This window comes from Carettochelys insculpta, chromosome 23 (genome assembly GCF_033958435.1).
Source record: "Carettochelys insculpta isolate YL-2023 chromosome 23, ASM3395843v1, whole genome shotgun sequence".
NCBI lineage: Eukaryota > Metazoa > Chordata > Testudines > Carettochelyidae > Carettochelys > Carettochelys insculpta.
Window position 1 is genome coordinate 4835147 of NC_134159.1, and position 25685 is coordinate 4860831.

At 41.6% G+C, this 25685-nt stretch overlaps 1 protein-coding gene across 4 annotated transcripts in view; it reads left to right on the plus strand.

The window, feature by feature from the left end:
* The window catches only part of UBR4 (ubiquitin protein ligase E3 component n-recognin 4), a 137156-nt gene that overhangs the window by 65145 nt on the left and 46326 nt on the right, over positions 1 to 25685 (plus strand). For 2 of the 4 annotated variants that reach the window (XM_075018176.1, XM_075018179.1), the window contains 23 exons: positions 2867 to 3004; positions 3852 to 3973; positions 6042 to 6153; positions 7712 to 7842; positions 7976 to 8153; positions 8996 to 9100; positions 10629 to 10766; positions 11251 to 11419; positions 12283 to 12379; positions 12855 to 12962; positions 13593 to 13709; positions 14870 to 15079; positions 15892 to 16041; positions 16811 to 17038; positions 17182 to 17260; positions 17721 to 17969; positions 18775 to 18943; positions 19903 to 20047; positions 20879 to 20964; positions 21174 to 21261; positions 21390 to 21583; positions 23229 to 23468; positions 24478 to 24616. In XM_075018176.1, coding sequence (XP_074874277.1) covers positions 2867 to 3004; positions 3852 to 3973; positions 6042 to 6153; positions 7712 to 7842; positions 7976 to 8153; positions 8996 to 9100; positions 10629 to 10766; positions 11251 to 11419; positions 12283 to 12379; positions 12855 to 12962; positions 13593 to 13709; positions 14870 to 15079; positions 15892 to 16041; positions 16811 to 17038; positions 17182 to 17260; positions 17721 to 17969; positions 18775 to 18943; positions 19903 to 20047; positions 20879 to 20964; positions 21174 to 21261; positions 21390 to 21583; positions 23229 to 23468; positions 24478 to 24616 — 3392 coding nt within the window. The remainder of the gene's footprint in view (positions 1 to 2866; positions 3005 to 3851; positions 3974 to 6041; positions 6154 to 7711; positions 7843 to 7975; positions 8154 to 8995; positions 9101 to 10628; positions 10767 to 11250; positions 11420 to 12282; positions 12380 to 12854; positions 12963 to 13592; positions 13710 to 14869; positions 15080 to 15891; positions 16042 to 16810; positions 17039 to 17181; positions 17261 to 17720; positions 17970 to 18774; positions 18944 to 19902; positions 20048 to 20878; positions 20965 to 21173; positions 21262 to 21389; positions 21584 to 23228; positions 23469 to 24477; positions 24617 to 25685) is intronic. The other 2 variants (XM_075018177.1, XM_075018178.1) reach the window with 2 other exon arrangements.

Genomic DNA, 25685 nt, shown 5'->3' on the forward strand with positions numbered 1-25685 from the left:
GTAAGGAAAGCGGCCAGAATGGATAAGGCAAAATGGTTAGAGAGCAGTATCGTGGCAAGTGTAAGAGTAGGGTGGTATATAATATTATTAGGAATATTAATAGGAAGTGGCAGCCGAAGCCAATGGCAATCAAAGACGAGAACGATGAAGTGCTGATGAACAAGGAGAAGGTTGTTCAGCAGTGGATGAGATATTGCACTGATCTGTACAAACCACAGTTGGACCTGAGTGTCTCAAAATGACTGACTGAAGAACTGAAAGAGATATCCCTGCTAAGCATTGAGAGTGAGACTGATATTTTGAAGGAGGAATTAGAAATAGCAGTGAAATGACTAAAGAACAAGAGCCCTGGAAATGGTAAGATCACGGTAGAGAGAGAGTGATTCCAGAAATACACCCAGTATGCAATGTAGCTTGGAAAGAAGGGAAGGCACCTCAGGAATGGTCAAGATCCATGCTAGTGGCAATACACAAGAAAGGAAGTGTGTTGGAGTGCAAGAACTACAGAACAATTGCACTGATGAGATACTGATGGAGAGACTGAAATTGCAGATAGAAGAGCATCTAGAGGATGAGCCAGCTGGATTCAAGAAAGATAGAAGCACTATACAGCAGACATTGGCACTAAGACTGATAAAGGAGAAAGCTTGACGAAAGAACAAGAGCTACAATTACTTTGTCAATTTTCAGAAGGCATTTGACAGTACAGATCAGAAAGTGACTCGGGCAGTGTTGAAGTCACATGGCATGGATAGCAGCCTGATACAGCTGTTGAAGGATATCAACGACGATGCAGAGGCAGTGATGAGAACCTGTGGAGAGTTGGGAAGTTGGTTTAGAATGAGTAGAGGTGTGAGACAAGGAGATCCAGTGTTGCCGAGTATCTTCATCACGCACCTAGAGAGAGCAATGGATGGGATTAAGGAACGGGCAGAAGAGATATTGGTGCACACGATGAGAATTACAACTTCAGGTTTGCGGATGATATAGTTATCCTTGAGGAAGACGAACAGAAGCTAGTGAGATCGGTGCAAGTCCTAAAGGAGGAAGGGAAGCAGTACAGACTGACTATGAACATTGATAAAACAAAAACAATGGTATTTGGAGATAAGGAAAATCGGTGTAGATGGGATTGAACTAGTGAAAGAAGAGAAGTTCATGTATCTGGGGAGCAACATGATATATGATTTAGAGACTGTAGGCAGGAAATATCAACTAGAATAGCGAAAGCAAGAGCAAGTTTGAAAGCGATCGGTAAGATCTGGAAAAGCAAGGCAAAGCTTAGGAACGAAGCTGAGCATCTTGAAAATGTGTGTGTATTCAGCAGCCTGTTGCATGGATGTGAGATGTGGGTGATTAATGAAAGATTCGAAGAGAAGGGTATTGGCATTTGAGAGTTGTTTTGGAAGGATCCTGAGAATAGGATGGATGCAGAAGGTCACCAATGAGGAATTATATAGGAAGATAGAGCTGAAAGAGAACTTACTGCAGAAGGTTATGCAACAGAAGTAACAGATATTCGAGCATGTCTGGAGAATGAACGATGAATGAAAAGTCAAGACCCTGTTATGGATGGTTTGAATGGGAGGGGCAGACCCCACAGAGAATGGGTAGATGATATAATAGATTGGTGCAGAGCTAGTCTACAGAAACTAAACCACTCGGCGCTGGACAGGGAAAGATGGAAGGAAATAGTGAGGGAGGCATCAGATACCAACGGGCACTGAGCCCATGGCTGATGATGAATTCAGAAATACGTCATTGTGTGATACAAGTGGCTAGTGTCCCACAATGCATGTAGCATAAAGGTTTTAAACAGATCAGTTAAGATTGAAAAAACAAAAAAAAAAGTTACTGGCTGGAGGAGGTGAGGGAAAGTGTTTGTCCATCCCTTGCTCTTCCCCAGTCCCTAGCACAGGGGTGAGCAAACTTTTTACTTTGGATCCCTCCTTTTATCCCTGCAATTAGCAGCCCCCGCCCCCAATGTATCTAATATAATCCAAAGCTATGGAAATTTTTGGTTATATTTATATGAAAAAAAACAAACCCTTTTGGCATGAGTAAGAAAATAAGTATGGAGTCTGTAAAAACTGTATTAATATATAAATATGAATATACATACATAAAAGCAAAAACATATATCAACCTTTTTTTATAAGATGGGTGAGACTGAGACCCAGCAGCCGATTGTGCTGCGCCCTACTTATGAAATTTCACTCCCCTTCCTAGGGGCCTACCCTCAACTTTGTGCAACTCTGCCCTAGCAGGTGCTGAGATTGTTGAAAATGAAGAAGTCGTCTTAACCCCAAAAAAAAAAAAAAGGTGGGGGGCTGAGGGTTTCTTTATAAAGTGTGCCCTTAACAAAAAAAAACTTTTAAAAGTCAAGTAAAAGTGGTAGGGACAGCTCTACGAGAATAATATTCATTAGACATTTGCTAGGTCTCCTCAGCCAAATACTGGATATCTTTCAGCAGTAGTAGTGTCAAATAAATGCAATGCTGCCTTGCTTGCTAACAAATATTCTCCCCTGCCCTGCCATTAGCCATTTTAAACTTAAACCTCAGGTCTGACAGTGGGATGCCCAGAAGATCTTGTATTCCCTGGAGGTGGATTGCTGGAGGGTGGGAATGCAGGGAAAAGACAGCTTCTCAGATAATTGGGTCTCAGGCTGTTTACAGCAGTATATGTCAGTATCAGAAAACTATACTTAGAGCTTATGATGTAAGTTCCAGATTTAAATTAATGTATTTGTTTCTTCCATTTTATAAGACAGTGGTCTGAGTTAAACTTTTTCCTAATTTTTTGTGAATGGAATCCTGTTTTGTAAATCTACATTGTTCAGATATTTACTTTCCTCTCTTCCCAGAAGGAGGTGAGGGACAGGAAGCCCAGAAACACACCGAAGGAGATGGATGTAGCTTTATTACCCAGCTGGTTAACCATTTCTGGAAGCTACATGCGTCAAAACCGAAAAATGCCTTCCTGGCTCCTGCCTGTTTGCCAGGTATGTTAAACCTGAACCTTGCCATTTTCCAAATTGGAGCTTTTGTATTTTTAAACAGCCCATCTCGAATGAAGCTTCTAAAAGGAAAAGAGGATTTGATATTTTTTTCACTTATTTCAGTAGAAAATGATATGAATAAATGCTGATATAATGCTTCTGCATATTGTACAAAAACAGCATGAGTAGTGATGGCTTATGCATTCGCTACAAGGACAGAAGTTTTTGTTTCTGTTGGAATGTTTTCCAAGTAATTGTTTTTTATACTATTCAGGAATGGGTCTGTATAAACTTTGGTAGTTCATGTTATATTATTTTCATAATGTCAGCAGTGTGATATCTGTTTAGAGACAGGTATAAACAAAAGGGCCCTCCCTGTAGAACTTAGGTCTGTAAAATCATGATTGGTCTGGGGAAAGTAAAGAAAGAAGTGTTATTTACTCCTTCTCAGAATGCAAGAGCTAGGGGTCACCAAATGAAATTAATAGGCTGCAAGTTTAACACAAACAAAGGAAGTATTTCTTTACACAACAGTCAACCTGTAGAACTCCTTATCAGAGGATGTTGTGAAGGCCTGGACTACAAAATGGTTCAAAAAAGAACTAGATACATTCATGGAGGATAGGTCCATCAGTAGCTGTTAGCCATGATGGGCAAGGATTGTGTCTGTAACCTGTTTGCCAGAACCTGGGCTTGGGTCACCCTTGATGATTACCTGTTCTTTTCAGTTAGAAGCACTTTGCTTTGGCCCTTTTCAGAAGACAGGATACTGGGCTAGATGGACCTTTTGATTTGAATCAGTATGACTTTCTTCTGTTAATCTAAATAGTAATTCACATTTCCTACTTAGGTCTGACTCATGTTGAAGCCACAGTCAATGCTCTGGTGGACATTATCCATGGATACTGCACATGTGAACTGGATTGTATCAATACAGCAGCCAAGATTTACATGCAAATGTTACTCTGTCCTGTACGTAATCTTGCTGTCTCTATATGCTGGTTTCTCCTGTACTATTGAGAGACAGTCTGAAGAGAGTCCAATACAGCAGGGGTGATAGGTAGGAGAAGGCTAGTGGTGTGTGTGGTGGAGGCTGACTGGTGAAAGCCCTATATGTACTCACTCTAGCAATTTCGACAGTTAACATCTACAGTCAGCCTATGTCTACACAGCAGCCCTGTTATGAAATAAGGTATTCTAGGATAGCTATTCTAAAATACCTCTTTTGAAATAATGCAGCTACACACAAATATTTCAAAATAGCAGTTAGCTATGAGCTTGAACCTCATGGCTGGAATAGTGCCTGTTTCGAAGTAGTTATTTGGACATATCCTGCATCTTAATAGCAACTGTTCTAAAAGAGGTGCTATTCGTCTTATAATAAGATTTACCAAATTCAAAATAATGCATTCCCTATTATGAATTTATTTCGAAATAGCATGTATGTAGTGTAGACAGCAGCAAAGTTATTTCAAAATAACTGCTGTTACTTTGGGATAACTTTGTGTAGATGGAACCTCTGACCCCTAGATTCTGCAGCACTGGGTGTGCTAGGGCAGTCTCAGGTACATTATAAAATAGAAACTTTTTGTTGGTGGTGGTGAACTCGACATTGCGGTGAACAAGGGGAGGGATAGCTCAGTGGTTCAAGCATTGGCCTTGTAAACCCAGGGTTGTGAGTTGAACCATTTAGGGGGTCTGGGGCAAAGAAAAAAAAATCTATCATGGATGGTGATACAGGTCCTTCTGCGAGTGCAGGGGACTGAGCTTAATGACCTTGCAAGGTCCCTTCCAGTTCTGTGAGATGGGTATATCTTCATGTATTAATGGAATCAGTGCAGTATCCCTGGTTTTATTTAATTTTATATGGAATTTGATGTGTTTTTTATTTTGCCATTTGATTAATTTTATTAAACATACAACCAAAGAAACCGGCTGGAAAGAAGCTGGAGACTTTGGCAGATGGGGCTTTTGGTGCTTACGAAGGTATGAGAGGTGATTTAAGCTGTTTTGGCTTTGATCTGTAGTCACATAGATAAGTGTTTGACATTTTAATTGTTACCCTTTATTTTAATATTAACACCCCATTGAAAGAAGTGGGGCAGGTCAGAGGAACTGCAAACTCAGACGAAGCTGAATTTCTTTTATACGCCTTTCATTTTTTTAATTTCATCAAGAAAACCTTAAGGGTGAGAGAGGTTTACAGAGTAAATGAAACATTTACATAAGAATAGTAACAGAGAGATAGCTGTGCTAGTCTATACACTATCAAAACCAAAAAGCAGTCCAGTAGCACTTTAAAGACTAACAAAATAATTTATTTGGTGATGAGCTTTCGTGGGACAGACCCAAAATAACTAATTTTGTTAGTCTTTAAAGTGCTACTGGACTGCTTTTTGTTTTGATTTACATATGAGTATGTGATTTGTGAGTCACTTCCTCTTAACACTAGAATTGTGAATTACTCAGGGCCCTTTTTATAGCGTGTTCTCAGTCAACTTGTGGATTCCAAGTTTTCTTAGAGCAACCATTTGCTAGAGCCTCATATGAGATCCAACAGTATTGTCTTTTGCATAATATCGGACGGGTGTTCAGGCTGGAGAGGCTGAAAACATCTGTTAGAGATGTGACCATTCTTGTGGTGTTGATTCAGAAATCCAGTGGAAAGTTGGCATGCTCTACATATTCCCTGGGGTGAAAACTAGATACAATAAGCTCAAAGTTGGTAGAAAAAATCAGTATAATGTGTGTGTGTGTGGGTAGAAAGAATGTGTGACCGGGTGCTCAAACTGCAGAACTGAGTGCTGAGGAAATGAATACTGTAGGCTAGTCATCTGGTGGCATGCGACAGGATAGGCAAAACCTGGTAATTGCCTTGGGGAGCAATGAAATATTACAATGGGGAAGGCAATGGCTGTGCTATCTATTTGCCTGATGACTAATAGAGACTCAGCTAGATATTTCTTAGGTGGATTGATAAGGAGTGTTAACCTGCTCATGCTCTAGCTATATATTAATGGCCAGCCTATTTATGTTGCAGGATCCTGCAGTGAGCTTTTCCTGTAAACAAGCTTTAATTCGAGTGCTGAGGCCGAGGAACAAACGGAGACACGTGACACTGCCATCTTCTCCTCGCAGCAACACCCCAATGGGTATGCAGAGCTCTTGTATCTCTGTTTTGACTATCTTCTGCACAATACTTCAAATAAGATCATGTGATTTGAGCTCCTACTTAGCAAGTGTAGAATACAACCCACAAACCTGATGTCTCTCCTTGATGTCTTATGTAGGGCTATCGGTTCCGTGTGTAATGTCTGTGTCCTGTCCTACACACATACACTTTATTTATAGTTCTGCACCATTTATTCAGTCTGGGCTGCGATAGTGCAGTCTGTTCTGACATTTCTCTCTGTATTTTCATGGATTTAAAAGTTGGCTCTAAACTTTTGCTTTAGGTTTAAATTAGCACAGCCAAGAAAAAAATATTTTTAGAACTTAATTGCTGGTGAAAGGCACCACAGTAGGGACAGTGTGTCTGATCAGTGGTTAAATAGAAGGCAGTGCTGGTTTCCTTCTCACCACTGTACCTCTGCCCCATTCTGGAGTAGCCACACCTACATAAAGAGTCTCCTTTATTTACTCATCCAATTCTTCTTATGTCCACTGAGAGTAGAAGAGTGACCACCAGTGTATTTCATGTATGCCAAGAAACAGTGATTAGAAAAATTACTTACGGCCAACCTGGACGGATTTGAACTTGGTGTAAGACTCTTTTCCCTCTATGATCAGTCCCCCATCCAATTCATGGGAGATTTTCTTCCTCATATACAAAAATGTTTGTTTTTCCCCTAAAATACAGTCAACAATATGGAGATAACACAAGGGGTTTTGAAAGTTTTTCCCCTTTAGCTTTGTGTAGCTCGTTCTCTAAAATGTGACGTTTTTGTGGATGAATGCATAAGGACTGTTAAACCATGAGAAAGTTAATGACCAACATGTTCACATTGTAGGATCCTGCAGTGAGCTTTTCCTGTAAATGCTTTTTTTCCTTCTCTTCCACCTGAGAAGTGCTGCATTATACTGATACAGGATTGGTTTGGGATTTGCTACAGAACAACTTGAATTGTTCCTTTTTATGACAGCTGGTCCTATGCAAGGACTTAGCCTTTTTCATTTTGACGTTGAGACAAAGTCTGAGTCTCGCTCTCTCTGACTTTCCCAAGCCAGCTCATTTAGTCACTTCATGATTGAATGACCTTGGAGCAGTGGCAAGTTTTTTTTATATTCTAGATACTCTAGTGCTTTCCCCTGTTCTCCTTCTGTTCCTGAGGGTCCTCTGCATCCATGAAGATGAATCCCTGTATTGTCTCATCTTGTTGCTTCATGTCATTGCCTCCCCGCACAACCAAGGATGGTTGTACAGAAGTCCCTGTGGAGTAGCATCAGTGCTGCTCCTTGCCTAGAGGGCGTATAGTTTGAAGCGCACAGGTGCTGAGCATTCTACCTTAGTTGCAGTTACCCAGTCTTTGCTAGGTAGAAGAGCAAGGGAATGGGAAAATACCTTGGGTCTCGCACAGAGCTTTGCAGAACTGCCCTTACAGCCAGCACTGGTGGGTTGGTCAGCGCTGCCCCCTGCTTCACACATTAATGTGTAAAGAAGGAATGAAGAGAGGTTATGTATTGTGAATGGCTTCTTTTTTTGTGGCCCAGGAGATAAGGACGACGACGACGACGACGATGCAGAAGACAAAATGCAGAGCTCTGGGATAGCAAATGGCGAGCATATTCGACAAGAGAGCCAAGAGCAAAGTGAGGTGGATCATGGGGACTTTGAGATGGTGGTGAGCCCAGAATTCTTCTGTTTGGGGTCTTTTTTTTTTTAAAAAATACTTAATTGTGTGGTTGTTCAACCCTAAGCACACTATTGGATGGGAGGGATCTGGTAGAAGTTCTCATTGTGTTCCTTCTCCTTAGTCGGAATCAATGGTGCTGGAGACTTCTGAAAATGTGAATAATGGCAATCCTTCTCCTCTGGAGGCTCTCCTGGCTGGAGCAGAGGGATTCCCACCCATGTTGGACATTCCTCCAGATGCAGATGATGAAACAATGGTTGAACTGGCCATAGCCCTGAGCCTGCAACAAGACCAGCAAGGTAAAATGTTCATGTTTAAGACAGTGTAGATTCACAGTTTCAAAGGCCGGTAGAGATTAGGAACCAATCTTGTATTCAATTTCCTGTTTGAGATGGGTACTTAATTCCCAGGGGCCTTTTTGGAAAATCTCAGACTGATTTATCTGAGGCTGCACAGAAAGTTTGAGGCAACATTGGAAGTGAACCGAGATCTCCTAACTCTGTCCAGTGTCTTATAAACAAGATTGTTTTTCCAGTCCCAAGTGACAAATGACCATGGGATACAGTGGATTGGAACTGGAGTAGATGAGACCCATTAAGCAATGAGATGCAATACTGCCTGTAAGGTTTGTGACAGATACTGGTTATGCATACTTTTAGATTTTGTTAGTACATATTTCTGTTATTTCCAATCTGTTACAAACAGCCTTTGAAGAGGAAGAGTTCACTAAGAAGGCATTTCAACATGCAGTGGGTGGCCAGCTGGCATAGGAAGAGAGTCAAATTGCACTGAGTATGAGAGCTGGCTTGAGTGAAAATACAAGGGTGTCTAGCTGAGGGGTAGTGCAGAGCAAAGCAGGCAAGATAGAATTGTGGTATGTGGGGGTCAATGTAAATCAGTGTGAGGTTTGTCCAGTGTGCATTACTTTGGAGATATTCAAAGCAGAAGGCTTTGTCATACTGAAAGCTTGTCTACTCAGTGCCTTAGTCTGCACCATCTGGCCCATAAATTCTAATTAGCACCAACCTGCATTTGTTGCATGATGCACTGGTACTCATAACTTACACGCTGGCTTGTGCAGACTAAGCACTTTCTAGACATTTCAGGGATTTATTGACAGTGTTGTGTTCTTCTGTCATAGGGAGCAGCAGTAGTGCACTTGGTCTACAGAGTTTGGGACTGTCTGGCCAAGCCCCCAGCTCTTCATCTCTTGATGCTGGCACTCTTTCTGACACCACAGCATCAGGTAACTGTTCACAAGAAGAGATTAAACTGTAAGGGCACCTTGAATCCCACAGCTATACTGCCTGCCTGTGTTGCCACCTGCAGGTTACTTAGCCATTTTGAATTTGGCTGTGCCAAGCAAAGTTTGCCTTTGCAGTCACCATCACTGGGTTCTTTGCTTTAAACGTGAATAATCAGGCCCAGCAGTCTGGTGCTCAAGAGGACACTTTTCCAGCAGCTTGCTTCCCAGGTTGCGCAGCTAAAATACAGATTGCCAGTGAAAATCAAGAGCTCAGTTAAATCAATATTGACATAGTTGACTTTAGAGCTCTTGTGAATTGTTCATTTCTATAAGACACCTCTGCTCAGTTTGAACATATAATGGCAGGTCTGATATCATACAGCCTCAGTTTAAATAATGAGGTTTCCAGTTGTGTATGTGCGTGGTGGTGGGGGAGGGGGGTGCTTTTGTTTTTGTTGGTTGGTTGGTTGTTTTAATTAGGAAGGTTTAAAGGTAATGAACACAACATTTTTTAACACTTTTTGGTCTGTCTCAAACCACCGGGGAGCTCTTTCAGAAACCTATTCTCCTTTGTGAACAACAGCTAATGCACACACTATTTTGAGCGCTCCATGTGTATTAACAGATCATAGCTAATACCATTCATTAAGGCTGTGTCTGCACTTACCAAAAACTTCAGAATGGCCATGCTAATGGCCAGATCAAAGGATATTAACAAGGTGCTGAAATTCAATGAGCTCATAGGAATAAGGGGATTTTGATGTTGGTGGGGTCCTTTCGAAAAGGACCCCTGTGTAGCCGAGCCATGCAGGAGCGAAATATGACAATTTCGAAGTGCCATGGTCGGCAGCATGCTAATGAGGCGCTGAATATGTATTTCAGCGCCTCATTAGTATTCTTCAGTCTGGCCATTAGCTTGGCCATTTCGAAGTTTTTGGTAAGTGTAGATGTAGTCTAAGTGTGCAAATAATCCTGACTTTTGCAAGCAAGTATTGGATTTAAAGCAGTGCCCAAGCAGAGGGATGATTATGCAGTGGTGAAGGATAGTCAGTGGTCCCTTTGGAAAATTTGGCCCATGGTTTCTAACCTAAGAAGCAGAACAGAATTTGCTTCTAAACTCTGGTATTATAGTTGGGTTTCAGATGTTTTTGATAATGTGTTCCAGCCTTCCTGTGCTCCAAGGATTTTAATCTGAGAAAAATTATAGCAAGAGATTTTTTCCTTCTTGTAGTAGAGATGCTGAAGTAACTGATTAAATAATTAATGAGATGTGGCATTTCCCAGTATTGATAAGCCCTTGAGTTTGTGGGGACATTTTCTTTTCTGTAGGTAGGCCCTTCAGATTTCTCATGACATTTGCCTACTCTGAGCTGTCCAGCAGACCCAAGAAATAGTGACGAACATTTCCATACCCTCTTGATTGGTTACTGAAAATAGATGTAGAAACCATCTGTTCTCTAGAACATGCTCTGTTAGAGTTTTATAAAGACAGTGTTTTTACTTGTAACAGCTCTCTTTACTCTCTTAGCTCCAGCATCTGACGATGAAGGCAGCACAGCAGCGACAGATGGCTCTACTCTTCGGACTTCCCCAGCTGACCACGGTGGCAGTGTGGGCTCTGAGAGTGGTGGCAGTGCAGTGGATTCAGTGGCTGGAGAGCACAGTGGTAATAACACTTGGTTATTAGTGACTAGCTTAGACGGTGCCTGCATGTTTTGGGCACTATTTTAGGTTATTGTAGCATAGTGGTTTTATAGCCGTGTAAGAAGGAGACAAGAATTTTTTTTAACAACTGGAGCAATTATTAGTGCATGGTATGGGTATCAGTTCACCTCAAAGTGCTTTATAAACTGCCTATGCAAGAGTCATTTCACAAATTTCTGTATTGAACCTGTTTCATTTAAGTGCTCTCACTTTGAGTGATATTATGTGATAAAGACGGGCTGTTTTCAGCCTCGTTGTTGTGTGGTGTTAGATCATTTTTCCAAAAAAATGGTCATTTTTGCCTTTTCAAGATAACCATAGCTACCATTCCCCTTTCACAAATCCAGAGAATTATTATCCCATGTGGCTATTCAGCTTTGCAGTTAGCTGTGAGTCATAATGGAGATTATGTTCAGTTTTTACTCATGTTATCTTTCCTTTATCAGTGTCTGGCCGCAGTAGTGCCTATGGTGACACAACAGCTGAGGGCCATCCGGCTGGGCCAGGCAGCGTCAGCTCAAGCACTGGTGCCATTAGCACCACCACGGGGCAGCAGGAAGGGGATGGTTCAGAAGGAGAAGGGGAAGTGGAAGGAGATGTCCACACCAGCAATAGGTATGAACCTTTATTTTCCCATTAAAAAACAGAAGAGGGGATCCACCCATGTGCTGCTGATGTTCCATTTTCATTGTGGGGCAGAAATGGATTTAGGAGAAAATACTGAAAAGATATCAGAGGCCAAAAGTACGTCTATTTGGTCTCCAATAATAATTTTATATAGAGACATTGTTTGCCTCCATTCATCTGTCATTCGAAAATGTCACTTCTGTTTTCCATAAGACTTCAGTCTGAGAAGTTATATTTGCTGGGATCAACAATCTTAGTGTTGGACTAATACATTTTGTGAGCCACTATTAAAGCTCAAATCTAGGTAACCTCTGACATTCAGTGGGAACGTGATGCAGGCTACCCAGGATAGTGTCTGTCAAACACACTCTAGACTCTCTTGAAAAAACAAACACCGCCCCCCCCACCCCACCAATCCAACCCTGGCAAATAAATAAATGCAGCTTGCAATAGTTTTACAGTAGTTTCTCATTGCTTTTTGCCTTCTTTGCTGTGATAAACAGATGAACAACCTCTTTCCCAGGGGGGCTTTCTGCAGATGGGAATTGACTTGTGGCGTATGTGTCTAGTCAGTTTTCTTCTGCCAGTATTCATGCTGGGAAAAGCAGTAATTGGATTCTTTCACTGATGCCAGAATAGATTTTTGTCTTTAGCACTACTTACCAATGGAAGTTCCCTCTGGCATCTGTAGTTTGTCCTTTCTAATTTAGTCACCTCAGACTTGTAAGGAAGTGAATTTTCCCTGACATGTCAAGGTGTCACATTTGTAATGCCTTTTGGGTTTTACTTTTATTACAGGGTGTCTGAACCTTCATTGCTTCATATCTGATTCTTGACTTCTGCCTTTCTAGACTCCATATGGTCCGTTTGATGCTGTTGGAGAGGCTGTTGCACACCTTACCCCAGCTGCGTAATGTTGGAGGAGTCCGTGCCATTCCTTACATGCAGGTAGCTTCATGAGAGAAAGCTAAAGAGAAGCCGTTTGGTTGGTTGGTTAACAAGATTTCACAATTTTTGAAGAAACTTTGTGTGTATGTTTTCCACCTTAGTCCACAAAATTAATCACATTATAATACCTATGTAGTTAGGCATTTACACCATTCTTTACACTGTTGAGTCTCATGGGCAGTCAGTGTTCTGTCCCCATGAGTTTCTTCCTGATTTATATCTGCAGATTGCAGCTCCCTTTTAGCATTGCTTTTCTCTTAGCAATATGGCTCACATCCCATTAAGTATCCTTAGCCACGTGGGCCTATGTGGTATTTGCTATCCATAATGATAATCGGAAGTGATGGTAGAATCAAGATTCATATATCTGAATCTGGGATTCCTCTGTGGAGTTTTCTTTGGAGGTAATCTCTCTCTCTCTTGTTTTGATAATGGAGCCTTATGTTTAAAGCCTTTCCAATTTCTGTGTTTCCAGGTTATTCTCATGCTCACCACAGACTTGGATGGAGATGATGAGAAGGACAAGGGTGCTCTAGATAACCTTCTGTCTCAACTTATTGCGGAACTGTGTATGGATAAGAAGGTGAGCAAATTCAGCTTGCCAAAGTTTATGGTTTGGTTCCCTTCCCCTTAAGGGGGTTTTGAGGCAGAGTAGTTGTCTAGGAAGCAAGGGGTATATTTTAAATAGATTTGTTCTGACATTTTATTTCATTTGCTTTACTTTATGCGATTCTGAAAACAGTACTGGAATGGAACTCCCAACAAGGAGGTCTGGTGTCAGTCAGTGTGAAATGTCATTGCAAATTGTTACCCTTTTACTCAGGCTCTTAAAACTGGCTTTGATGGTGACCCAGAACATTCAGTTTATTCAATATAACTGTATAGTAGGGGATCTGTGCTGCCCTCAGCACCAGGGGGATTTACACTGTTAACGTCCATTGTTGCCAGGCTGTCATTTATAAACGGGTTCTGGGAATCTTAGGGTTGGAAAGTAGCCATGTAAAGCATGGGTGTCCAACCTTTTGGCTTGCCTGGGCTGCATTGAGTGAAGATAGTCTTGGGCTGCGTACAAAATATATAATATAGTTAATGTATATAAATCACATAATAATGTTAAAAGTTTACGATCTTGTGGGGCTGCATTACTAGCTGTCCAGGGCCGCATGCAGGTTGGACACGCCTGATGTAAAGTAACCAATCTCTCTCTCTCTAGGACGTGTCTAAGAAGAACGAACGTTGTGCCCTGAATGAAGTACACTTGGTGGTAATGAGGCTGCTTAGTGTGTTTATGTCCAGGACCAAGTCAGGATCCAAATCTTCCATTTGTGAGGTACAGGTACCTTTCATCTTTATTTGCAAATGGCTGTACGTTAGAGAGATGCAATCCTTCACCAGGATGGCTGGCTAGGTGATACTCTCTGAAATGGATAGCCTGTAAGTTAGGATGCCTGGAAGAGTTTTGATGTAACCTTGTGGAGAAAGTACAATGCAGCTTCAAGTTGGTTGTCTTAGAAAATGACCCCTGCTGAAAGTAGAGGGAAAACCAGCAAGATCAACTGGATATATTAGTTCCAGTGGTAGTTGCTGAGTTTGACAGCAGTATTGATTTGGAGTGAAGGCAGCAGATAAAGGCATGTCTTAACATGGCCTAAGAAAGTTTATTTAAACCACCTTGGGAAGGGAGCAGTTAAAGGGGATTTATAATGTGATTATTGGAAAGTGGTTTGCTGCTGTGTCAATGTAAAAGTTGCTAGAAGGGTTCCTTATCTATTTGTTGCTAAAAGGTATAGTAATAAGGCATAAAAAAACCGTATGTGTGGTTGGAAAGAGATTAATAAAAAAAAAAAGGCAGAGAGGTTAAAAAATTTAGTCTGAACTGCATCAAATTTTAATGAGCTTATGAGCTGTGGGGTTTGTTTGGATTTACAGGGCTGCTTTAATAGTTTTATGTACAGTAGCTTTTACTCTCGCCTTTGTTGTTCACTTGAATTTCCCACAGAAATCAGAGCTCGTCATCTTGCAAAATGCAGGTGGAGTAATACCTGGATAGGGCAGAGCCTCTGAGTGGCATCTGCAGCCGTGGCTCTTTCTTGAGCGGTGTTCATCCCCAGCTGGCCAAATCCCAGATAAACAAATAGGAATTCCAGTTTGAAAAAACAAAACCCCAACCTAGTCTTCTAATCCACAGCTTAGTGGCCTCTGGCACATGTGTTGAGGGGAGATTAGAGTTAGGAGATTGTACGTGTATTTGTTTTTCTTTACTAAGCGTTTGTTCAGAAGTGGTTCTCTAAATCTTTCAGCTGATTTTCTTTCTTTTTTAAAGAAACTCAAACCCCAAATGTGAAAGCTGCCTGTAAAGTTTCAACAAAATCTGCCCTCTTAACACCCAATGCCTAAAAATGCCTGCTTGGTGGTAGTGACTTTGTCTGCATTACTGAAACTACTGGTTCTTAGGAGTCAAGTAATCTCTTTTGTTTTTTCCATTTTCAGTCCTCTTCCCTCATTTCCAGTGCAACTGCTGCTGCATTGCTGAGCTCAGGAGCAGTTGATTACTGTCTACATGTTCTGAAGTCTCTGCTGGAATATTGGAAAAGCCAGCAGAATGATGAGGAGCCTGTGGCCACCAGTCAGCTGCTGAAACCCCACACTACCTCTTCTCCACCTGATATGGGCCCCTTCTTTCTCCGGCAGTACGTCAAGGTGAGTTCTTGCACCTTGCCTTCATCGTAACCTGCATCAACATCCAACCACAGCTCCTTGTCAAACTGCTGTGGGATTAGCTAGCATATGCCCCGCTGTTGTGTGTCTGACCAGCAATTTAAAATGTGCTCTCCATGAGTTCTGGAGTCCTTATTGACATTTGGGACTGCTTCCAGTTCTCAGACAGTGGAGCTATCTTTGTCATTGCATTCCTGCACCATGTAGTTCATTGGTGCTCCTGTCATCGTCTCTGATTTAGATGCCCATCTTCCTGATGGGATGCTACTGTGTGGAGTGACTTGTTTAGCAGACAGAGATCCACAAACCATTGATGGAAAGGATGCCTTGCAATTGTTGGTGCAATTGAAGTCAGGATTTACAGTCTAAGTCCTAGGCTTCTTCATCTATCATCATGTCTTTGTTACAAACTTGCACTGGCATCAAGGCTTTGATTTATGCATAGATGCCGTACGCAGCACACATAATGAAATGGTAGAATGTGTTCTATTTTAAAGGGTAAAATGTAATTTTTTTTAAGAATAGGGAGACCCACTGCACCATAATCTCTGCATTTTATCACATTCACGAGAGAGGCTCGCTGGTTTTATGGTCATCTGCCAATCAAGTGTTCTCATTTTAGTTTTATAAAGGTGCAGTTGTGACTAAATGGCATAGTAATAAGGATTATTCTGATTGTAAGTGGAAAAAATAGTTTCCTCCCCAGCTTACTATGCTTGGAAGCAGGGATTGCTAAGTGTTCAGTGTTCATACTAAATATCTTTAGCTTAACCCACTGAGTTTCTTTGCTTCAGGGTCATGCTGCAGATGTTTTTGAGGCTTATACTCAGCTTCTGACAGAGATGGTGCTGCGGTTACCTTATCAAATCAAGAAAATTGCTGACACAAACTCCCGGATCCCACCACCCATCTTCGATCATTCCTGGTTCTACTTCCTGTCTGAGGTAGATAAAGAACTCCTGGCATTCCTAGAAATGGGTTGTAGGATTGGTGGGTGGCAAGAAAGTCAGCAAATAATGGTCTTCTCCCTGGGAGAATCCAGTCTTTGGTGTGAGTAATGAGGTCCTTCTCTTGCGTCTTCAGTACTGTGTATGCCTATACCAAAGAGGCATGTATGAGAGAGCTTGCTGCAAGAATAGTATTGGCATGTCTGTCCACAATTCAACAATGTTGGTTGCTCTAGAAGCAATCACAATATAGTGTGAAGATGTATTGCTAGTACTTCACTGATGTTCTTTAGAACAAATTATGGGTTTGTAGTGGGGTGCATTTTAATTGGCAGTTTAAGTTGTAGGTTCCCCCATCCATATACACATGCCTGTTTCCCCAGGAAGATGTGCAACCTCCTATAGCTGTCATAATTTATAGTGCAGCAGTTAATTCAGGAGAAGAAACCCTACTGAGGGAATGTTTCTGACCTTTAACCTGCGCTCATAGGTAGCTTGGATAACTGCTGTGGAATGAACTAGCTCTAGTACTACATAATCCATGGCATTGCTATTGCAGCTCTCTTCTGCCCAAGACTTGTGATGTTGATGGTCCCAGTACCTTCAAGCTCAGAAACTGCTAAATGCATTTCCATTTCCTCTTTCCCTGTGGAAATACTTCATGTTACCTTGACCCAACTTAAGGTCTTGTGACTGCTGTGATAACGTCGGTCAACCTCTGTCAATTTCACAACCCTTATGGTGAAATGCTTTTTTCTTTGTCTAGTATTTGATGATCCAGCAGACTCCATTTGTACGGCGCCAAGTCCGCAAACTCTTGCTCTTCATCTGTGGTTCAAAGGAGAAGTATCGCCAGCTTCGAGACCTGCACACTTTGGATTCTCATGTTCGCGGTATCAAAAAACTCCTGGAAGAACAAGGGATTTATCTTCGGGCAAGTGTGGTCACTGCAAGTTCAGGCTCTGCCCTGCAGTATGACACATTGATCAGCCTGGTAAGGAGAATTGTGTTTCACTGGAAGAAATGTATGTTTCTCTAGTGAGTACAGTGTACGTAATGCATGCTGCATTTAAAAAAAAGGTTACATCAGTAGACGAGCTGACTTGCAGCTTAATTCCATGGTGCTCTGCATTTCAGATGGAACACTTGAAGGCTTGCGCAGAGATCGCCACGCAGCGAACTGTGAACTGGCAGAAATTCTGCATTAAAGATGACTGTGAGTTGTCTCCCTTACAGAACTGAGAAGAGTAGAGGTCATTCTTGGTATGCTTAGGTTTGCTCCAGGGTTTCTCAGCTCTTTGCAGAAGGAGAGTTTCTGTTTTGACGTTTAGCACTAGAGAACTGGAAGAGGTAGGGATCCGCTGGATTTGTTTCTCCCTAATTATCAGTGTTCAGTGGTAGCATCCATTCTGTGGCTAGAGAAAATAAAAAGAAATTAAGTAGGAAGTGTGCTCTAGGGGGCAGAGCACTGGACTGGGGAGTTGAGACATGATTCTATTCCTGGCATTGCCATTGACCTGCTCTGTGATATATGGCAGATGTCCCATTTATTCTACGCTCCCCATCCATGCTCTAGTCAAGTAAATGGGCTGCTTCAGTTTTTCAAAATAACCTTTTGGGGGTGTTCATAATTTATTTTATTCGTACTTAACTTTTTTCCTCTCCTCCCTCCACAGCTGTTCTCTGTTTTCTCCTACAAGTGAGTTTTCTGGTAGATGAAGGAGTGTCACCAGTTCTTCTACAGCTGCTGTCCTGTGCTTTGTGTGGCAGTAAAGTGCTGTCTGTGACTTCGTCCTCTGGATCATCCAACACCTCTTCTACGTCGGCACCAGCAGCAGCAGCAGCAGGCCCTGGGCAGCCAGCAACACAAAGCAAATCCTCCACCAAAAAGAGCAAGAAGGAAGAAAAGGAAAAAGAACGAGAAGGTGTGTTGCAAGCCATTCATCTATTTGAGCCACTGTCTTTTTCAGCAATGCTTCTGATTATAGAAATACACTTTCCCCCAGCCTTGAGACATGCACGACTCTTGGCAAGAGCCCCAAGGATGCAGAGCAAGTAAAACACACATACTTGGCCAATTTTGTTGTAGTTTCATGTTTATTGGAATGGGTCGGGAGTGGAGCTGGACAGTGTTAAGATTGGTGCGGAAATAAGTGTGTGTATTGCTAAGGTACTCTCAGGACCTTCACCAATGCTTAATAAATTGGCTTGATGTTTAATTTTATTAGGAATCATAATATATATCATGTATAATATATGCCATCTTTGCTGGCATCACACTTCTTACCATGCAAACTTCCTAAGTGGGACTGGTTCATCTTTCAAAAGTTTACAACTGAACGTTAACTTCATACAGCTTTGAGACTTTTCTATGCAGAAGAAAAAAGTTGCATTCCCCTTTTTTACTAATATATGTTTAACTCAGCATTGTACTGTATTTGATATTTCATTATTTTCTCTACTTTTGCCTAACTGTGTACATCTGCTTCCAAATGAGGTGTGTAGTTGAGTGACTGATTAGTTTGTAACTCTGATCATTCCTACCCAGAAACTTGTTTGTTCATGAATGCTTACAGTTCGCACAGTTGACAGCCGTGCATAGCTTTCTCTCTTTTTCTCTCCCCTACCACCGTGCCATCAATGAAATAGAGACATCTGCTGCACTTGTGATGAATTCAGTCCATCTGGTTTCCTGTGCTCTTTTGACTTGTGCCATATGCTGTTCTCCAGGTGAGAGCTCTGGCAGCCAAGAAGACCAGCTGTGCACAGCTCTGGTGAACCAGCTGAATAAATTTGCTGATAAGGAAACTCTTATTCAGTTCCTGCGCTGCTTCTTGCTGGAGTCCAACTCCTCCTCAGTGCGGTGGCAAGCACACTGCCTGGCACTCCACATCTACAGGTACATTCTAACGGGCCTATCCAAAGCCATAGTTCTTCTCAGTCACTGCTTTCCAGCACTTGAGTTCAGACATTAGGTATGTCAGAACGTAGATTTTCTAGCTAAAGGGGTTTAAAGACTAAGCACTTATTTGTATGAAGTTTCAGTACTCAGCTGCCCATTCAGCAGGTATTTTAGGCCCTTAGTCGGATAACATTATATTGGGGACCTGTTCCCACCATTTTTGAGTTGATTGCACTTGTAGCTGATTCACTGATATTGGTTTTGGTCACAACCCAAAGGGAATGTTCTGTTTCAAAGAATCATACAATTCTAGAACTGGAGGGGACCTCGAGGTCATCAACTCCAGTCCCCTGCCCCCAGGGTAGGACCATGCACCATCTATATCATCCCTCTTTAAATATTGTTCTAACCTGTTCTTAAATATCTCCAATGATGGAGATTCTACAACTACTCTAGGCAATTTATTCCAGTTCTTAACCACCCTGAGTTGGAATTTTTCCTAATGTCCAACCTAAACTTCCCTTGTTCCAATTTAAACACATGGCGTCTTGTCTTGCAGTTTCTACTGTGAAGTCCAAGCTGTCTGTTCTAGTCTGTACAGCTTGGAATTCTTGAGAGAATTGTTTTCTTTCCTCTAGAGAGTTGCAGATTAATATTGTTACCAAGTGCTGCACATCATCATTTATACTTAGGGCAAAATTCAATGCCCTGAACTCTTTCAACTTCCTCTGTGGCTAGTTGTTGCAGAAGCACTTAGCAGTGTTCAAGACTTAGTGCACTGGAGGAAAGAGGAGTGATTAAGCAACACAGGTGATTTTGTTGTGTATCAAACTTCATTTAGTACTTTACAGAAGCCTAGACCAACTACCCTATGTTTCCCATTAGGGTAAATCCTATCAGAACTGGGTATGAAAAGCGTATCCATGCACTGCTTTGATTTGTAATCTGTCCATCAGGAACTCCAACAAGTCTCAGCAAGAGCTCCTGTTAGACCTCATGTGGTCAATATGGCCAGAACTCCCAGCCTATGGACGAAAGGCTGCCCAGTTTGTGGATCTCCTGGGATACTTCTCTCTGAAGACACAACAGACTGAGAAAAAGGTGTAGTATGACTTTTGAACAGCTGGCATGAGGGTTCTCTCACATTTATTTTTCTTTTCCAAATGCTGTATGTACCATCTTAAGGGGTTAAGAGTAACTTTAATGGCAGAGCGGATCATATTTTCTGTTGAAACATTTTTGATGGAAAATTTTGATCTTGAAATATTCATCAAAACTTCATTTTAATTTCTTCCTCATCCCCACCCCCAGTGGGTTTTCTTTCATTTAAAAAAAAAAAAACCCAAAACTTGAAAAACATTTTCTCAATAAAATTAGTAACAATTTTAAGAGATTTTTTGACAAAAATAAAATACCTTTTTTTCATAATTTTTCACAGAAAAAAATCATTTCCCATTTAGCTCTAATTTAGAGGGATCAATCTGTTTCGATCCTAAGCAGCGTTTATAGTCCTTAATGTTAAACTAAAAGAAGGGTAAGTGGTATGTTTCGCAAAGGCCTGTGGTAATCTAGGGTGCTCCAGTAATTGTGCATTTGTACGTACAAGAGGTGAAAACATTCCACAGGCATTTGGTAGCAATCTCATTTGTTAGCCAAGGTTTGCGTCATCGCTACAGTAAAAGTTCAGTTGTACTATCAATGGAAGTCTGAGTCTCGTGAGTATAATGCATGCATCCTTTGTGGAACTAAAAGGCCATATGCTGTATGTCTGTCTTATGCTGTTGCAATTCCAAATTTGCCTTAAATTGTAAAATTCAGAGAAGATTATGCTGTTAATTGCCTGTCACTTTTTCATTTGTCTCTCCAACTTAAGTTATCAAATAAAAGATGTTACCTCACTTACCTTGTCTCACTGGTTTAACTCTATTTCAGTTAAAGGAATATTCCCAAAAGGCTGTTGAGATCCTCCGGACCCAAAACCACATTCTTACCAATCATCCTAATTCCAACATTTACAAGTGAGTTCTTCCTTTTCTCTCTTCCAGTACGCTAGAAGTACTTTACAGCTGCACTCCACAAGGGAATGTAATGTTGTTTTGTTAAAATAGTGGTAGGAGTAAGTCCTCAGCTGAGATTACACACTTGCTGTTCTGCTTATCTAAATGACTTGAGCTTAAAACAGAGTGAATGCCTAAGTGCAGATATTTTAAATGCTTTCTCTATGCAGCACGCTCTCCGGTCTGGTGGAATTTGATGGTTATTACTTGGAAAGTGATCCTTGTCTTGTCTGCAACAATCCAGAAGTGCCGTTCTGTGTAAGTGATCAGTGCAGTTTGGCTGCCCTTCAGACTGCAGAGATCCTAGCTTTTATAGCAGTCTAACCTGCAGAGTTTCTCCATTTGTTGGCTGAGGATTTTAACAGCACCTTTATTTCTCTTCCCAGTACATCAAGCTGTCTTCCATAAAGGTGGACACGCGGTACACCACTACCCAGCAGGTGGTGAAACTGATTGGCAGCCACACCATTAGCAAAGTTACCGTGAAGATAGGAGATCTGAAAAGGACCAAAATGGTCCGGACTATCAACCTCTATTACAACAACAGGACAGTGCAGGCCATAGTGGAGCTGAAAAACAAGTATGTACTTCTCAGCTTTGGCAGTGGTGTCAGGATATTTTTCTTGGCCAAAAGACAATGTTAGATATGGTCCTGATTGTTTCCTGGACTAGGATATTACCTCTTCCTGAATTAGAAAACTTCATTTCAACTTCCAGCTCCTCAGCTGAGGCACACTGATCAGGGTTTGCACTCAATGAAACATCCTCCTTTTTGGAGGGTGTGGAGAAGATCGATGGCTTTGGCTGTAAAACTCCTGTATCTATTTGATCCCTGAGTGGAAAGTCTATGGGCATGCAATTGCTGTCTCTGGGAAAGTGTAATATGGGCTGGGAATGAAGATGAAGTGAAAATGAGGACAATGAATATTGTTTAAAATTCAGAGCATTCTGTTGAAGAAGCTTGTTATGCACTGAGCTGATGATTCTTGTGAGACACCTGTAGAGGAAGGCTCCTCCATGTAGTAACTACCCTTGTGTTGTCCTTGGGATTTTTTAATTGAGAATGCCCTCACTGAGGCAAGATGGTCTCTTGATGAATTTGAAACAACCAGCTTCTTCACCCTTGCCTCTACTATCCCCTGCCCCTTTTTTTGGCACATCATATGAAATAACTTTGAGAATGTAGAAATTAGTCCTGTCCAGACATCATGTTGTGTCTTACAAACTGAAATTGTAGAAAGATTGTGTCCTTGTGTTGACCTAAAGCTCCTTAGTTCCTGTGTGCTTGAAAGAGTCTGTTTCATGATCTAGCTGAGGTATTCAAAATACCTAACTGCCCGGATCTGGCTTGTTTTCCTCTGTATGTCTCCAGTCTACTATCTTACAGCCATTTGTTATATACCTATCTTAATATTTGTCCAGGATTCTGAACACATCATTAAGCTGCTAACCCTGTAATCATGTTCCTGTGAGCAGGTGTAATGCATTCTAACTGTAGGCCTCTGAAAATGTAATGCCCTAGTTTGTGCTGAGATGAACAGATTCAAGTCATGTTACCTGGCTTGTTTGGCTGATTTTTGTCTGTCTGGTTTCTTGTGTTTATAGTCTCTGAGCATGTTATCTGTCTCTGGCTCAGTTGCACCCAGATCACTTGTCTCCCTTGCCTTGCTTTAACCACTAGAAAATACTACTTGGTAATGTTTTATGGTCCTAGCCCACTTATCCTTACACATTTCTCTTTTCTTCTTGAGACATTCTCACCAGAATCAGACCTTTTGCATTGAGGAATTAGTTTGTTCCTGCTGTTTGTTCGAAACTGTAATCCTCAGTCACATTACAATTGGCTGCTGAGGAGAGGATTATGATCTCACAAAGAGGGTTCTAATGACAGGTTGGGAATAAAAAGGAGGAGCCAGATGACATCTATAGAAATAAATATCCTGTTTTCTTAATAATAAAGAGGTGAAAATCCGAGGGGAAAAAATGTCTGTAGAAATGGGTTTTTTTCTATGAGACATCAACAGCTCTTTAATTCTGAACAATCTCTTCTAAAGTGTAATTTCTGGCTTCATATTGTATCATAGAAGCTAGGAAAATGAATCCTAGAACTGCTCTCCTTCATCCTGTTAAAAATAGATTTTGAGTTGATAGCTGTGTTCAGCTTCAGTGTGTGTGGGTGAGAGTTTACCATTCTGTTAAGTAAATGTTTGTTCTCTCCTTCATAGGCCTGCTCGTTGGCACAAAGCTAAAAAGGTACAGCTGACCCCAGGCCAAACAGAGGTGAAGATTGACTTGCCGCTGCCCATTGTGGCTTCAAACTTGATGATCGAATTTGCAGATTTCTATGAGAATTACCAGGCCTCCACAGAAACTCTGCAGTGCCCCCGATGCAGTGCATCTGTCCCAGCTAACCCTGGAGTGTGTGGGAACTGTGGTGAGAATGTGTACCAGTGCCACAAGTGCAGGTGGGTCTGTAATTCCTCTAGCCAGATCCAATAATCTGTAGGACCATATCACTGTTTACCATGTCAGACACTTAGCAAACAGTCTCCTGTTTATGCTAGATAAATGTGGAGTTTTAATAATCGGAATCAAATAATGTGCATTTATGAAACAGGCTTTCAGGGCTATAATGTGCATATAGCCAAATAACGGGGGGAAAAAGAAATCCAAAAAAGCTACATTTTTTTAAAAAAAGTTTCAAATTCCAGCTCTTGGAAGTTAGGAAATGCCAGAATTAAGGTTGCCTGTGGGATTTTAATTCGGTGCTTTTGTTGATCTGCATTATGATATAGTGTAATGATCCCATACTGGGTGGTTGCTCCCCCACGGCCTATGTCATTGCATAGGATGGATGGCACTCACTGAATGAATGTTCAGCTACTTAATGTTTTTTTGTTTGTTTGTTTTTTTCATTCTCATTGTTTGCAGCCCGGTCACAGGTCTCCTTTACTGCCACTGTTCAAACTCTGCTCGGACTATAGAATTATTAATTTCCTTCACTCTCCATCAACTCCTCCATTGTGCTCCCAGTCTCCTTGTCTGGTATCCCCTCCTCCCAATGGCACTTGGTGCCGGTCTTCTTGTCTAGTCAGTCTATATCTCAGCCCACCTCTGAAGGATCCAAGGTGCTTTGTAAATTCTTTAGGGCGATCTTGTTGGTGTATATACAAAATGCTTCTACCTACAGTACAGAAATAGGTCAAGCATAAAACAGCTCACAGCCACACTACACTGTGTTTCACTGGGACATAAGAAAATTGTCTTGTTAAAATGCACGCAGTGTGCTGCAAGAGTGAGGGAGGTAGTGGGGCAGCTTAGATATTTTAATGCTTCATCTCTTTTACGCAAGAGTGTGTGTGTGCACATGTAGAAATTTGAAGCCTTCCCCTGTCTGTCTGTCATGCCCACATACACGCACATCCCTCTTTGTAAGATTTATTGTCCCCTTTAATTCTCTGGTTTGCTTTTCAGATCCATTAATTATGATGAGAAGGATCCTTTTCTCTGCAACGCCTGTGGATTCTGTAAATACGCTCGCTTTGACTTCATGCTGTATGCCAAGCCTTGCTGTGCTGTGGATCCAATAGAAAATGAGGAGGATCGGAAGAAGGTGAGACTAGTACCAAGAGTTTCTTAAAATACAATCTAGTGACATCAGAGGTGGTATCCCAACTGGGAGCATTATGGAGGCAGTGTGGTTGGTGCCTGGAAGTGGTGGGGGTCGGGGAAGTGCTGTAAGTTACTCTTCAGTGGCTGATGCAAGCTGTGGCATTGATCATGGAGGGTAGGCGCTAATCCTTGTACAGAATCCTCTTCCCACCTCCAGCATTTCAGGGGATGTGAAGTGCAGTATCTCACCCTGAGGTGTCATGTTGCATCAGGCTGGTGCTCTTTAAAAAGTAGTAGCTGCTGGCTTTCCTTTGCTTGGTAAAGCAACCATCCAGTGCTGTACTTTTTTAGGGCATGTTGTGAGAGCAGTGTTTGGTTACAGTATTATTTGTTGCTTGTATTAGGGTAGTGTTTAGGAGCCCCAGTCATGGACCATTGTGCTAGGTGCTGTACAAGCATAGAAGAAAAAGATAGCCCATGCCCCAAAGTGATTTCAATCTAAGTATAGGACAAAAGATAAATAGCTGAATACAGAGAGTCCAGATGGAAATGAGGCAATATTGGTTAGCGTGTGAAAGTCAATGTTATCTTTGCAACAGCACCCTAACAAATGTCAAGATTTCTGTAGGCATCATGATGGAGAGTTTAAAGAGTTTTCCCAAGGAGAACTCTGAAGCCACTTCATTAATGTGCTCCTCCCAACTGTGAGAAACAGTGTGACACAAATTAAGTTACTTCAATTAGATTTTGTGTTCTTATTCCCTGTCTTGTGGCTATGATGTTTCCCAAGAGCCCGTATACACATTCAATCTCTGTATTCCAGCACCACTTAAGTGAAAATCAGAGCTAAACAGCAGCACAGAACCCTGAGAGCCCAGACTGGTAGCTGTAAACAAACAATGGGACTGTGGGAAGCTTAGCCACACCCATGATAAGTAGACACTGGCTAACTAAAATCATGCTGAACCACAGATGTTTCCAGACCAGTGTCCGCGAGACTAGAGAGGTTCAGCCAGTGCTGAAAGCCTTGTCGGTAGCACTGCCTATGAGTAAGGCACACTGAGGCCTTG